Raw genomic sequence first — 15,968 nt, 5'->3', positions numbered from 1 at the left:
ATACAGTCAGTATCAAAATCCCAATGGCATTTTCTGTAGAAATAGAAAAATCCATCCTAAAATTCAGGCATAATTTCAAGGGACCCCAAAGAGTTAAAACAATCTTGAAAAAGAATATAATTGTAGTTCTCACACCTCCTCATGTCAAAACTTACTACAAAGTTATGGTAATCAAAACCATATGGTTCTGATATAAAGACAGAGATATAGATCAGTGGAATAGAATAAAAGCCCAGAAGTAAACTCTTGCATACATATTCAAATTATTTTCAACAGAGGTGTTAAGACTATTTAATAGGGAAGGGACAGTCTCTTCAACATATTCTGGGAAAACTGGATTCCACATGCAAAAAAGCGAAGTTGGACTCTTACTTTATACCATATACAAAAATTAACTGCAAATCGATCAAAGGCCTAAACATAAAAGCTAAAACTGTAAAACACTTAAAAGAAAAGGCAGGACAAAAACTTCACGACAATGGATCTTGCAATGATTTCTTGGTTATGACAGCAAAAGCACATGCAACATAAGAAAAAATAAATAACCTGGACTTCATCAAAATTAAAAACTTTTGTGCATCAAAGGACTCTATCAACAAAATAAAAGGGCAACCCACAGAATGGGAGAAAATATGCAAATCATATATCTGATAAGGGATTAATATCATGAATATATAAAAATCGTACAACTCAACAACAAAAAGAAGCAAATAATACAATTAGAAAATGGGCAGTGGACTTAAATAGAAATTTCTTCAAAGAAGATATATAAATGGCCAAAAAGTACATTAAAAGATGCTCAACATCACTAATCATTAGGGAAATGCAAATCAAAACCCCAATGATATATGACCACACGCTCATTAAAATGGCTACTATTAAAAAAAATAAAAAATAACAGGGGTTGGTCAGGATGTAGAGAAATTGGAACTCCTGAGCACTGTTTTTGGGAATGTAGAATGGTACAAACACTGTGGAAAATAGTATGGTGATCCTTCAAAAAATTAAAACTAAAATTACCATATGATCCAGCCATTCCACCTCTGTGTATCTACTCAAAACATTTGAAAGCAAAGTCTCAGAGAGATATCTGTACCGCCATGTTCATAGCAGCATTATTCACAAAAGCTAAAATGTAGAGGCAACCCAAGTTTCAATCCACAGATAAATGGAAAAGCAAAATGTGGTATCCACGTATAATGGAATATTATTCAACCTTAAAAAGGAAAAAATTCTGACATGCTACAACATGGATGAACTTTAAAGACATTATGCTAAGCGAAATAAGCTAGGCACAAAAATACTGTATGATTCCATTTATATAAAATACCTAGAGAAATCAAATTCTAGACACAGAAGGTAGAATGGTTGTTTCCAGGGGCTGGGGGGACAGAAGAATTGGGAGTTAGTGCTTAATAGGTACATAGTCTGAGCTGAAGAAGATGAAAACGTTCTGCAGATGAAAGATATGGTGGTTGCACAATAATGCAAGTGTACTTAATGTACAGTTAAAGATAGTTAAAATGGTAAGCTTTGTGTTATACGTATTTTGTCACAAAAAAAATAACACAAGAGAAATACTCAGAACAGAGGGATATAAATTCTCAGATTGAAAAGCCACAATAAAGTGAATAGAAAGAAAATCCACCCAAGCAAACAAACAAATATCTATGAAAGAAACTGCTGTGAAACTCTAGAATACCTGGTGGAAAGAGAAAATAATAAAAGTTTCCAGTCAAAAGGGAAAAACAATAAACATAGGTTCACATATATCAGACTGAGAACTAAATGGCAATGGACTTCTCAAAGGGTAACACTGGAATCTAGAAGACAATAAAGCAACTCTGAAAAAGTTCTGAAAGAAGTTCTACACAGTCAAATCATCAACCAAATATAAGTACAGCATAAAGACATGTTTAGACTTTCAAGGTTTTAATAAATTTATCTCCTATGTACAATTTCTTAGTAAACTAATGGAGAAGGCACTGCATTAAAATAACATAACAAACCAAGAAAGAACAAGCTACAGAACATGATACAGAAACATGGGTCCCAACACAGTAGAGAGACAAATGAATTGTCCAGATCACAGTTGAAGAGATGCACAAAGATAATAGCTGTATTAGCAGATTTTGAGAGTAAGCAGTCCTGATTAAATCAGCAAAATGAAGACTCAAGCAGAAATATCTTGGAAAAAAAATATGTATACATATTGGCGTGCTTGGGGATAGTGGTGGTTTGAATGGTATGAGATTGTCAAACAAGTTTTCAAAAAAAATAGTATAAGAAAGCAAACATATCCTAATATATTGATTGGCTCAGCTGAGAGTAGTATTTACATAATCACAGTAATTAAAACATTAAATATTAATTAACCCCCAATTAGTGATGATATGATTCTATTGGGAGAATAGAGGAGGGGATATGCATGTGTGCGCATTAGGGAGGATTTATAAGAGAATTAAATCTCCATCTTTCACAGTGGAAATTTGTAGATAAAATCTAAAATTGAAAAAGAAATCTTAGCAGAATAAGCATATTATTTGGAAATATGGAAGTAAATAATAGAAGAGTCAGTTAAATTATTAAATAATATTGCCTTGGGGTAGTAGGAAGAGTGAGTAGGGAGGTATGGAACATGAGATTACTATTTTTTCTTCAATTAATTTTGGTTTATAAGCCTAGGAGTTAAATAATTGGATAAAAATAAAATTACTTTTAAATAGAAGATGCAGAGCTTTGTGAAATATATAAAGTACAGGGAACTAAGGGAGAACTGATGAAATAGCAAATAGAGCCACTGACAAATGAGGATCTGGCAGAGTTAGACCAGTTCATATATAAAGATGAGAAAATCAATAAGAATAAAGACACCACCATGAGTTTTTAAAAAGAGAAAGATGTAAATATTTAAGAATTAAAAGCCTGGAGGGAGGGAGAAATGGAGAGCTGTTGTTCAACAGCTATAAAGTTCCAGCTTTAAAAGACGGAAAATTTCTAAAGATCTGCTGTACAAGATTGTGCCTATAGTTAACAACCCTGTAATATGCACTTAAAAATCTTTTACGAGGGTAGGTCTCATGTTAAGTGTCCTTATCACAGTAATTTAAAAAAAAAGATTTAAGAGAAACTCCTGAGAAAATTGGTAAGACCTTCAAATAATTTTACAAAAATGATTTAATGATTTTTCTTCTGATAGAAGAATGTCATCTGATCAGAAAAAAAAATCCTGCAAAAACAAAAGAAAAATAAGTACATATTTGATAACTAAAATTTTATTAAGATGAAATATATTTTCATGTAACAAAAAATAATTATGTTCAAAGCCTGAAAGAAATTTAATATCACTATTTACCAAAAATAATTTATATTAATCTGATACTTGACAGATTTCCTGAAGGAGATACCATGCTGACATAGCCATAGACTAATAGTTCAATACGGTTCTTGCTAATATCCATTTTCCTAATTCCCAACTTCTACTCAAAATCAAGTCCTTGATATCCATGAAACTACTTTCTGAATATGTATATACATATAAAATATTGAATTAGATACAGATATTTTATTTAGAAATCTCAACTTATATTTCATAGAGTCATATTTATAGTCCAAAATTAACATGACCAATTTCTAATGAATTTAATTATTCTTCATCAAAGTATGTTCACTAAATATAATTTAAAAATTCATATAACTAACCTTTTTGAAAAAGATGTCTCGATTTTTTTGGTTTTACGTCAATATCTTTTGTTTTTAATTCATATAAAGCAGAGGAAACAGGTTTTCTCTGTTCGCTAGAAGTTTTTAAATCAATAGGAGAATGTATATTCTGTGGAAACAAAACAAAAGAAATGAAACAATGATAATATTGCTTACATATGTCTTAGAATTCTCAAAGAACTCTCACGTGTATTATATATTATCATGATTGGTTTTCACTTAGAAAACAACAACAAAACCTGTGAGATAGGCAGAGTTGAGACAAGAGCTCCATTGTGTATGATTTTGATAAATTGTCTTTCTATCAAGAGTTAATGATATACTCCGGACAATGCTCTAAAGGAGACTGAGGGAAAGGGAGACCTATCAGGAGGGTGCCATGACAAAAGGAACCAGTGGAGGAAGAGAAATAAGGAATAAAGAGAAGCAAGATACTGTTGTCCAGGAAGCCTGAGGGAAGATTCGGAATGAGAAATGAGAGACAAAATTATTTCATAGAACACTAAAAGGTAGTAACATGGAAGAAAGAGAAATGGGACCAGAATTATCACAAGTCTTAAAAGTACAAATGGATCAGTAGTGTGGAAAGAATAACAAGTAGAATATTGAAAAGGAGCTTCATGGAGAACAGGAGCACTGTCAGATGTAAACTATAGAATGTCTGTAAACTGGCTGGGAAGTTTTAATAATAGAAGGTCATCTCCCTTTCTCTTCACAGTCAATCCAGAACTGGTACTGAAGATCCACCAGTTCATGAGGAACCCAGGCTCTTTCAAAATTTACCATCTCTATCCTACTGCATCTATATGGCTTCTATCCTCTAGGTTTACTCATGAGTCAAGATAGCTACTCGAGCTTCAAATACCATGTTTACATTTCAGTCAGCAAGATGGAGGAAAGGGTAAAATGACAAAAGAGTACAGGGCATGTCTTAAGAAACTTTCCCAGAATTCCTTTCAATAACTTCTGTTTATATCTCATTGGCCACCCACAGCTACAAAGGAGAGGGTAAGAAATGCAGGCTTTTTGCCAGGTACTTTATGCCGGGAGTAAAATTGGGGGTCTGTTACCAAGAAAGAAGAAAAAGACAGATATTGGTAGGCAACCAACAGCCTGCTTCAAGGAAAAAATTAAGAGTCTTGGGAGGGGATATACATTCATATTTTGAGAAATCTTCCCAGAATATTATGGTTTCCTTGATGAGAACCACTGGTCTAAATTCTGAAGACTCAATAATATATGTTTTCAGATAGATCTCCTTTCTGAGATGTTTGCTTTTGTATATTTGTCTATGGAATACTTGTATAGTGCTTATCATTTACCATTGTTTTAAGCTCTTTAAAGATATTCATTTATGTAATACTCTTAACTAGCATGAGCTGTGGTCCTTCATCCTGGAAAACGTCACAGACATCTCATACTTAAGAGAAGTGAAGTCATATCTTTCCTCCAAACCTATTGATATTTTATTTTTACTTTTGGTGAATAGCACCACCTTTATCCAATGAGAGGAAAGTCACATAAACTCTCCATGATGTGACAGCTGATAGAATGTTGAAATAGAAAACTCATCATATTTCCCCTACCTTGACCTGTCCACTTGTCCAAACCTCCTTTATTCTACAATTTAGAAGTGACACTTGGATATGTGTCCTGGTCCCCTGTATTTACAATTTTTTGTCCAAATTCCTACACCACACAAAACATATATATTTAATTAAATATCCTTGAGTTTCTATCTTTTACATTTTCTATGTGATGTTCTCTAATTTATTGAAAACAATTTGTCTCTATGCAGTAACTTATTGTGTAAGGATGTTTTAATGCTCATGATAGGTACTAGGTATTATCTGGTCCTGGAATAAATCTCAGTTTTTATTCTTTACTAAAAAATCCTTCATTAATTAACTCTCACACAATTTCTTTTCAGTCTTTATGTGACAAAAATACTCCTTTTTGCTAGAAAGACAAATAAGTAGGTACTTTTAAGCTCATATATTCTGTTTATTTTTAGAAATTTTCTTAGGTTGTCAAGAAAAACTATAATATAATAACACAATATCAACACAGTATCAAAATACAACTTTATTTTAAATAATGTTGCTTCTATTTTCATTTGGGCTCAATTCTTTTTATTAAACAAAGTATGACAAAAAAAAAAATGTAGACCACTGTTTTGCAATCAAATCTGTAAAACTCAATTCCAAATGCTTTTGTGTGTGTGAGGAAAATTCGCCCTGAACTAACATCTGTTGCCAATACTCCCTTTTTTTTTGCTTGAGGAAGATTATCCCTGAGATAATACCTGCACCAATCTTCCTCTACTTTGTTTGTGGGAAACCTCCATGGCTGATGAGTGCAGTAGGTCCGCATCCAGCATCCCAACTGGTGAACCCCAGGCCGCTGAAGTAGAGTGTGCGGAACTTTAACCACTTGGCCACAGGGCTGCCTCCCCAAATGCTTTTTAAATCTCAAATTCATTGATCGCATTACATCATCATTCTTGTATCTTCTTTCTTTTATGAATTTTTCTCTATTTTGGTAACTTCTCTCTCTCTCTGCCTCCTAATGACGCAATTCATCATACGTTAAAAATCACCTCAAATTCTATTTCAACCATAGAAAATGGGCCCTTTCTTCTAGGTCTCTCACTTATAATCTAGCCATGAAGAAATAATGAAAGTGGAATGCACGAATATGCTCACCAGCTATGTTTCTACTAGTACTTATTCCTTTACCTTCCCCCGGAAGAATAAAGACATCTTTGTAAAAAGTATATATCTATCTGTCAAATCTGAGTATCTAATCTTTATCACAAATAAAGCTAATTTACAGAATCATGAAATTTAAAAGTCCAAAAATTAAATTGACAGCTAGTTAGTTCCTTTCAAAAAAATATTTTCTTTAGTTCTCCACTTATCCTTTTTCCTATATCCACATCATTGTTTGGCATCATTTAAAATAATTTTCCCTTTCTTGGCTTTTATAAAAACAGAATCCATGGAAAAGGACGCATATGTGACAGTGAAACAAATGTATACGAAGATGATCAGAGAGTCTAAAACTCTAAATGAACTGAGGCTTACACAAGCTGCCAAGGTAAGGAAAATGTGCTTTTCTATGTCCTGCAAGAAGAAAAAGAAAGTATGTGCCTACTTGTTGATTCATCTTCCAAATCAAGAAGAAGGAAAAGTTATCTGAAAACTGAGGATAATCTAAGAAATATCTTGTTTTCAGTAATAGAAAGTATATTCTATTAACTAAAGTAACTTAAACCTAATAGTTGTTCTTAATAACTTCAGAAAATATTTTAAGGATATTTGGTAGCATTTAATAAAGGATAGTCACCAAAGAGCAGTATAAACTGGCAACAAACTAACTATATCAGATATAATTTTATTTTTAACAGGGTCAAAATTAATTCAGATTCAAATATCCTTGATATGATAAGCCTGGATTATTTCAGCAATATGTTTGCTAAATGCTTTAACTACTTATGGAAAGACAAAATGATTAGGGAGGTGTTCACTCATCACATGGAAAAGAGTAAGGATTAATAAAATGATGCCAACCTGAAGGGAGATCTCTAATGTTATGATATGTGGACCTGTTCTTAGCCCTATCCTCATCAATATTTATCTGAATACTTTGAATAAAATATAAAGAAAATGCTTATCAAATATTCAGATGAGGTGGTAAAAGAATGAAATCAGTTAACATCAAACAGGAATTTAAAATACTATCAACAGACTGGAATAATAGGTCGAACTAAACAGATGAAGTTTAATAGGAATAAATATTGCAGTTGGGCAAAGTGAATGTAATCACTGCAATACATAATATGATTTAAAAATATAAGTGATAAACAATAAAACATTTTAGTTAAGAGTAAATTAATTGAGTCTGTTGTGTGATAAACTTATGCTGTATTAAGCATCTCATCTAGAATGAGGGAAATGACAGTCTTACCATATTCATTTCTGATCAGAACCGTAACTGAAACTCTATATCAGGTCAGGGTATTTTCAGATTATTACAGATAACCTGGATCATAAAAAGATAGAAGCCTACCAACTGAATTATTTTTAAAGTAAGCCTTCTATAAATAAGCTATGTTTAAATCCAGAGTAGAGAAACAGCAACAAAGAGATTCAGACTTCTCACCTCCTCCAACTTCCATCTTCCACATCTTGTAAAATGATACCATTCTTTTGTTCAAGCCATAAAAACTTAGAATTTGTCCTTTATTTTATCCTTTTCCTGAAACCCTATATCCAAGCCATGAACAAATCTTGGCGATTCAATCTCCTAAATGTATTTCAGATCTGTTCACTTCTCTCCATTTCACTTTACTTCTCTAGTCTAAGCTATAATCATTCCTTCCAACCACAAATAGCCTCCTATTGGTCTGTGCTTTCACCCTTTCTCTTACAAGACACAATTTCATTTGTCAAAAGTAAATCTGATCATGTTTCTCTTTAGCTTTAAATATCCTGATGGCTGTCCAAGATGTTCAGGCCTTACTATGAGCTACAAAAACCCAGCAAAATATGGCCCGTGATCACATAGACAACTCATTGTATGCTACTCTTGACTTTGTTCACTATATTCCTGCCGCACTGCATTTTATTCAGTTCCTTCAGCCCAAGTCAAAGAAAATAAGCTACTGCATGCCTCAGGATCTTGTGCAAGCTCTTCCCTCTGCCTAGAACACTCTCCTTCCTATACTTTGCATGGCTAGCTTCTTATCCTTCAGGTCTTAACTTTAAATATTATTTCCTCAGAAAAACGTTCTGTGACAATCTTATGAGAAGTAGGCTTGCTCCTATTCTTCTCTATCTCAGGATCCTATTTATTTCATTCAAACATTCATCACAATTTTATTTGTTTGTTTACTTGGGTTACAACTTGTTTGTCTTTTTTTTTTTTTTTTTCCTAGAATCTAGTCCACAAGGGCAAGGACTTTGCTTGTCTTGTTTACTCAGTGCCAAGAGTTGCCCCTGGCACTCAGCAGATGCTCAAAACTAATTTGTTAAAGGTTGAGTGAATATTATCAAAGAGAAGTAGTAGAAGGAATAAGCGGAAGTTTAGGAACTTTGGCTCAATATAATATAAAACGAAATTCCATTTTTTGGAGAGAGTCCAAAAACCAGACATAGTTTAAAAGAAATTCCCAGCTTGTATTTTTTAAAGGACTCTATCTCAAGTAATACTTTTCAACATTCCCTTCTTTTACTCCTGAAATTTTCTACACTCTATAGTTATTCCAAAGCTTTTCACTCAGCAACTCTTTACAACTCTCCCATCCCGTTCTTCTAAGCTCTTTATCATGTATACCAACTTAGACTCTGAATTTTCTAGTCTTTTCTACTTTACTATTCCTCAATATGCTACACACACACAAAAAGCATAAACATAACCACCTGTTAGGAATAATTACACCTTTACTCAGGCAAATCTATCTACCTCTTCTGTTGACTCTACATCACAATAAGCCAGAGAACCAAAATGGCAATGAAAGAGCTCTCCTTTGATGGTATTGAGTGGAGAATCTAATAAAAATAATCTATAATAGGTATGGAAGGGGGGAGAGACATCTGTATATTAATAAATCTCCTCCAATCATAACAAGAAAAAAATTCTCAGAGTGTTACTGAAAATTGGAATAGATTAGCTGAGGAGCTGTAGAGCTACCTGTAACTGACAAACTAAATAAGTACCTGGTTGTAAAATATCACATGGATCATGGGACTAGATATTCATTTCCCCCGAGAGAGATGATAATTTATCATTTAAAACCTGAGGAGTGGTGACAGAGGTAACAATTTCCTCCATCTCCTTTCTAGACCAAGGGTAAATATTTTATACTAAACTCTCCTGTCTCTAAAAATCAAGATTCATTTTCAACACTACATGGTTTGAGTTTCCCAGCTTAGCCTAGTTAGTGTTCTGAAGACTGTGGTTTTGTTTTCACATTATGCATTAAGCAAATCAGAGCCCTTTGACTTTAAAGGCTATTATCAGTCTTTGATCAAAGCAGATTACTAAAAGAGACTCATTATATTATCTATCTATTCCTATTCAGTACTATCTAGACTATTTACACCTGAAAAAGCATTTGCTTTTGTCTATATTATATATTGTTCATCCTAAGTATGCTCCATTTCAAGGAATATTCTCAACAACTTCTTTAGAATTACAGCCAATTCACCAGCCACTTGATAACCTACCCTGTTTTTTGTTGTTGTTTTCATTCCCTTTCCTCTTCTCAGCCAAGACATCATCTTTAAAAGTGCTAATCCAGATCGTAGGTTTTTCATATAATGCTCAAAGAGACAACTTTAGGAATATGCTAAAACCCAAACTAAAGAGTTGTCCTTTTTGGTCAGAATGAAAATGGTTAGTTCTAGTGCTTGGCTACACAGCCTCTCATTAGCTTTGAAAGCAAAGCCTTCAACATAGAGGGCTAATGTACAGTGATCCATGTATGGCAAGTGCCACTTACACTCGGCTTTCAAGAATAAGTACTGGTTAAGAGGAAAGGTAAGGAGAAAGGGGCATGATCTAAAATAAAGTTTTATGAGAAAAAGTTACTTTTTAAGATATTCCCATATAAGCAACTGGCAGGTTTAACTGCTATTTGAAAAATTGCTACTACCTTGTATTTGACCCCAATATCACTCTATCTTAACAAAGAAGATGAGAAGTGATAGTATTCTTGATACGTAGAGAAGAAAATTCATAAAGGATTATCTGGATAAATAAATACAGGAGACACATAATAGATATAGAAAGAAATTTGACATTTCTTGTCTATACAAAAAGGAGCCAAGGGAAATGAGAGTGGCTGAATATTGTATTTTGTTGCAAATGTCCAGTTAAAGAACACATGAGAAAAAAAGTATCATGGAAAGATATGCTCCCTCAGTTCAAGAATGGTTGAAGTGTAAGTCTATCCTTACCAGGATTAGAGGCACCAATGTGTAAATTACTGAGGCCCACTCTTTGCTATATTACAGTGGATACTTGGTAGTAGTAGATGTTGAACCCGGGAAAAAGAGATGCTGCAGACTTCTGTGAGATTTTAGAGTAGATTATAATTTCAAGTTGAGAAAACACAATGCTAGTTTGAACAATAATAACTGATATTAGGTGGGGTAAGAAAAGGGTATGAGGAAATGTCAGTGTGTACAGGTTTTTGTTTCTCTGAAAATCTCTCCAGAAATGTATTTAATTATTATTTACATGACAATGTAATTCTATTCATAATGCTATTTCTTCCCAATACATTGATTACATTGTCTAATAGACAACATCCCAACATCTTAGATAGTAACAATTGAGAATAATTCTGTATCTGGTTTACCTAAAGATCACATTTTAAAAAGAGTATAACTCTACATAATCAATATCATTTCACTTATAACTGTGAAAGCATTTATTGCATTCTACCTTATATCATAGGTAAGTACATTTCTCACCCCTAGAAGAAATTATTCTCTCTGAGGACTGGGGCTGTGGTTTATTTATCTTGATATCCCTGCACCACACTTTGATTGGATTCTTCAACCTCTGTTGCAGTATCAACTCACAAATAACACAAAAGGATTGAGAAATTTGATTATTCAACAAATGTGTATTGAGTGCCAATGATATCCATGGCACATGCTAGACATAGGTACCAAGTTATTACTTTGTGAATATTTAAATTCTATACTTCCCAAAATATTTCATAATTTAATGATAAATCCTCTGTGTAGATGTGGAAAACATGAGAAGCAAGATAAAGATGTTGAAAGTGAGAAAAACATGGTAGAAAGCATAGGCTGAATGCTAAACACACTCCTGATAAAAATCTGCACTTTATTAAACCTCATGTATTAACTCAATTGGTTAATATTTTTCAATTAGTAAATCATTTTGAAATGAAAGAGATATAGTATGTATCAGTAATATAAGTTAACACTGCCTAAGAAATCCCAAAATGAGACAAGGTCACATGGTAGTGTAAAATTTAATTATGGGCAATGAAACAGAATTTTCTAGAAGAAGAAAACCTTTACCTTTAACAGTAAGACATACGGTTCAAGAGTCTATATTTTTAGGTATATTTGAACAATGCCCACAGTTATAAAAAGAAGAGAAAAGAGCAACGAATAGAGACAGGCCAACATTTTACTGATGTTTAGGTTGCTCTTCTTTACCCTCAACACTTTAAGCAAGTTCAGCATTTTACAGGGTTTATATGTTTTAAATTGGGGGTTAGAATCTGAAAAGGGGTTTATATTTACAATAAATTAACAGAGTATCCATATACATAATTATGTTTCTAAAGTAAAGCATATTATAACCAACTTAAATATGCTTTACAAATACATATTGAAAAACTACCAAGTTGACTCAATAACTATTACTTGGATAATATTTTCTAAAATTGACATTTTAGCCTCCTGTAACTGGGAGTGATATACTCATTTTGGGAGTTCAGAATATTTATAAATGTTGCTTCATATAAGCTTTTATTAAAATACTTGGGCCTAAAATGACTGTTTCAAATGCAGTATGATTACGCTCCTTTCCTCCAAATGCTACATGTATATGTGTATATATATAGCTATGCTCAGGAAAAAGCTATCACTGACTCTGGGTAGCCAGACTGCAAGTTCTACAACCTCAATACCAAACTCAGTCTCTCTGGCTTCACAGTGTATTCAGCACAGCTTTCTTAACAACCTCAGCTCTACTGCTCTTATTGGAAATAGTCCAGCCATGGTCCAAATGCTTATTATTTACATGAAGTCTAATATTCCTGTGGCTGGATAAAATGACTCAAAACTGAAGCTACCAAAGCTTTCAAGGATGCAAACAAGCTTATTTTGGTTTCTTAAACTATTAAAGTAGATATTGTCAAAATCTTTATATTTTATTAAACCAAGACTTAAATATAAAGAAATGCCTACAACTTATTATGAGTCTCTCGAGGCTTTCTAGGTGAATATTGTCAGCAAAAACCTATGCTTAGATGGAGTATCTCTAAAACTACCTTAGAGCAGAGATCAGCAGCGTGATTCAATAGTTAACGTTTCCCAAGTCATGGTGCCTATGTTTGTTTTGAGAAAATTCAGTCCCGCCAATTTCTAGGAGTCATGAAACATAAATCTTTGTCTTTTAAGGCTTAGACCAATATGGAAATACATTGAAATAGCCACTCTCTCTCACCTTGAACAAATAAAAATTCATTCTAAGTAAGTGGTAAAGAATGGTCATTTTATTGATTTTGTTGTCATTTTTATTAGAAAAGGATCGACAGCTTGAAATTTTTTGCATTAGCAGTCTTTGCAAAGCAATTTTTTATGATCATAACGTTTCACTGGATTTAAAAATGGTAATATTAGCTTTCTTGTATGAGGAAGTAAATAATTTCATGAACATTTTTATTCAAGTTCCATACTGTTAAAATATGCTGGCTTAGATGAACTACTAAGTGTATTTCTCTTTTCAACTTTACTTATCTTGTGTGTACAGCTGATATCCCTAGTGTCCAATCAGAGACAGTGTTTCATCCTGTTGTCCAGGGAAAGATGTGCACAATTCCTTTTGACACTGATGAGAGGTGAATACATAAATCCAGCCCACTTCAGTGAAAATTGACCCATAATTTTTTTTTACCCTGAAGAAAAATACAGTAATAAAGTTTAAAGGGGGAAATACAGTTAAACTCTTGAGGTGTACCATTAGTTAACGATAGTCAGAAAACATTACATTTTGCCTGAGGACAGTGAGCTCCAGATTTGCTTTTAGGTGCTAATGAATTCTAAAATTAAGGCTTTCTATATAATAGCAAGAAACATAAAAATATGAATGATAGGTTTTTCACATTTTGATGAACTCAAAAATTAAAACTAAAAGGAAAGGCACACTTTTTATAAACTTTCCTAAACCTCTACTCTCCACTAAGATGTTTCTTATGAAATGAGTGTATGCACTTCCTATAAATATTTAGTAGTTGAGAATATACACTATTTCCCACACAAAGACTATGCACCAGTTTTAAAAATTATGTATCTTATATAAACCTATAATGGTGCCTCTGACCTAGTGTTTTCAAGATTATATCAGCATCCTGAGATTTGGAGAAGAAATTACTGGGGATGGTGAGTCAGATCAATTGCCCCTATAACAGGTATCCTACCTCTAATCGTAGCAAAAAAAACATGCTGTGAAAAGTAAAAGCTATCAAGCAAAATATTTTCATTTTCTTTAATAGCCCATTAAGGATCTACTATTCATTAAGTTATCTCTATATTTTATTTTTAGTCTGCTTATATCATCAGCCTATAGCATTTCTGGAATACTGAGTTTTATTATAATGACCACAGTATGTAGTAGTCCCTTTACCTTCTCTATCTTTGAAGAGATATATTTAAGTTCTAGTGTTAACAGGACTGTCAAGAAAATCTGGTTTTATTTACATAGTTCATAACTTTGCAAGATCCTTTTGCACTGTATATTTTATTTTTGACTTGCATCTTATTTTAATCTATTTCTTGCATTGCTAACTTTAATTCTTCCTGCCCATATACAAAGATCTTAATGAAAAGCAGAATTTTGTTAGCTACTCTTACAGTAGCACATTGGACTAACATTTTCAGAAAATATCCTAAAATGACTCCAGAGTTATACATTATAACCCAAAATAATATCAGTAGAATTTGGATTATACTTCTTTTAAATGCAACAAATAGTATTTTAAATCAATAAATATTTGTTGAGTGCCTCCTATGTGCATATCGCTGTGCTAGGTAAATGGTGGCTAACACAAATAAAATACAACCTCCCAAACAGTGGTTTATATTCCTAGAGTAAAGACATTCACATGAAACAGTCACCTTTGAAGGAAGTACAGTATAAGTAAACTTAAATAGAAATATACACAAGAAAAATATTGATAACAACATTCCAACTAAATCAGAGAAAATAATTTCCCCTAATAGTAACAGAGAACAAATCTCTGTTTGGGGTGCACTAGGGACTTTATCCCTTTATTTAATGTTGTAAGCTAAAGTGAAGAGGGAAACAGATAAAGAAGTACAATTCTGAGGATAATCTCATTCTTACACAAAAGGAAGTAAAGATGAGATCCCAGGAGGGAGGTTTTGGTCTTGGCACCAAGAACTTAATTTAAGGTGAATGAACAAGGCATTTTAGTGCCTACTTTGTGCTGAAGACTGTTTGGCATAATTGTAGAAAGAAGGCAATGTGCTGGAATGCAGTTGAATTGGAGCGTGGACACATAGCAAAGCTTTTATATATTAGCCCCATCTACAATAAAGAAGAGACTTTGCTCTCACTAATTGGATGACTGATTTATAGCAGCCAAGATCAAATATAGTTAATTCTACCGAGCTTAATTCTTGATCAGTGGAATCTCTTAATATGCAGCAATGGTTCTTTTCTGAAGGAAAAGCTGCTGGTAAGATATATTGCTCTATTTCTATAATCATCCTTTCCATCCTTTAGAGCTACCAAATCTCCCCCACTCTCCTTCCAATTCTAGCACCTAAGATAGGAGACAATCAGCCTCTTCAGATCAATTCTCAGAGTTTCCTATTAATTTAAATTTGCTCATATCTTAACACATAATTTTGATAATTAGGTTTTTATATTATTCTTGAGGCTTCATCACTTCATTCTGCCTTTGCAATGTTTCCCAGTTTTAACTTGACATCTGCCTTGGGTTACTTTCCAAGCTTCCATCCTAGCAATCCAGTCTTTAGTACCAGTTTTCTTAAGACATTCCTTTAGTATAGGGTCTAGGCTTTGAAACCTGATGACAGACCTCACCAATACCAGTTTCCTTGCTCAATCTCACTCAATTTCAATGTTGCTAAACTCTTCATACCAGTTGGTCAATTATTGCTAGCCACATGGAAAGTAAAGAGAGCTTATAGTTCTCTCTGGATATGAAGCTACTTATCAGACTGACCCTCCTTTGCTAGTCCCAGCACTATAACATTTCTGTCTCCTATACTGCTCCAGTGGCCAAGTCCAAATTCTTTCTTAGCCAAACAAATTTTGCTTTAATTAATATACCATTTTCTATAAATCCCAATATAAAATGTATGCTAAACCTCCAGTTTAAGTGATATTTAAAAAACTGTAAACACTATCAGAAGGTCCGGCTCATTGGAAAGCATCTTGAAGAAACTGGGAACTTGAATTAGGCAGATGTGAAAAAGTAGATA

General features: G+C 33.2%; 1 protein-coding gene across 1 annotated transcript in view; it reads right to left on the bottom strand.

Moving 5' to 3' along the window:
- LRRIQ3 (leucine rich repeats and IQ motif containing 3) overlaps nt 1-15,968 on the bottom strand; it is a 204,388-nt gene that overhangs the window by 50,227 nt on the left and 138,193 nt on the right. The window contains exon 6 of the mRNA XM_070592138.1: nt 3,703-3,832. Within this exon, the coding sequence (XP_070448239.1) occupies nt 3,703-3,832 (130 nt within the window). The remainder of the gene's footprint in view (nt 1-3,702; nt 3,833-15,968) is intronic.

Source organism: Equus przewalskii, chromosome 24 (assembly GCF_037783145.1).
Source record: "Equus przewalskii isolate Varuska chromosome 24, EquPr2, whole genome shotgun sequence".
In the NCBI taxonomy this organism is placed as follows: Eukaryota; Metazoa; Chordata; class Mammalia; order Perissodactyla; family Equidae; genus Equus; species Equus przewalskii.
Note: the sequence above shows the minus strand (reverse complement) of the source record. Positions and strands in the feature narration are given on the sequence as shown.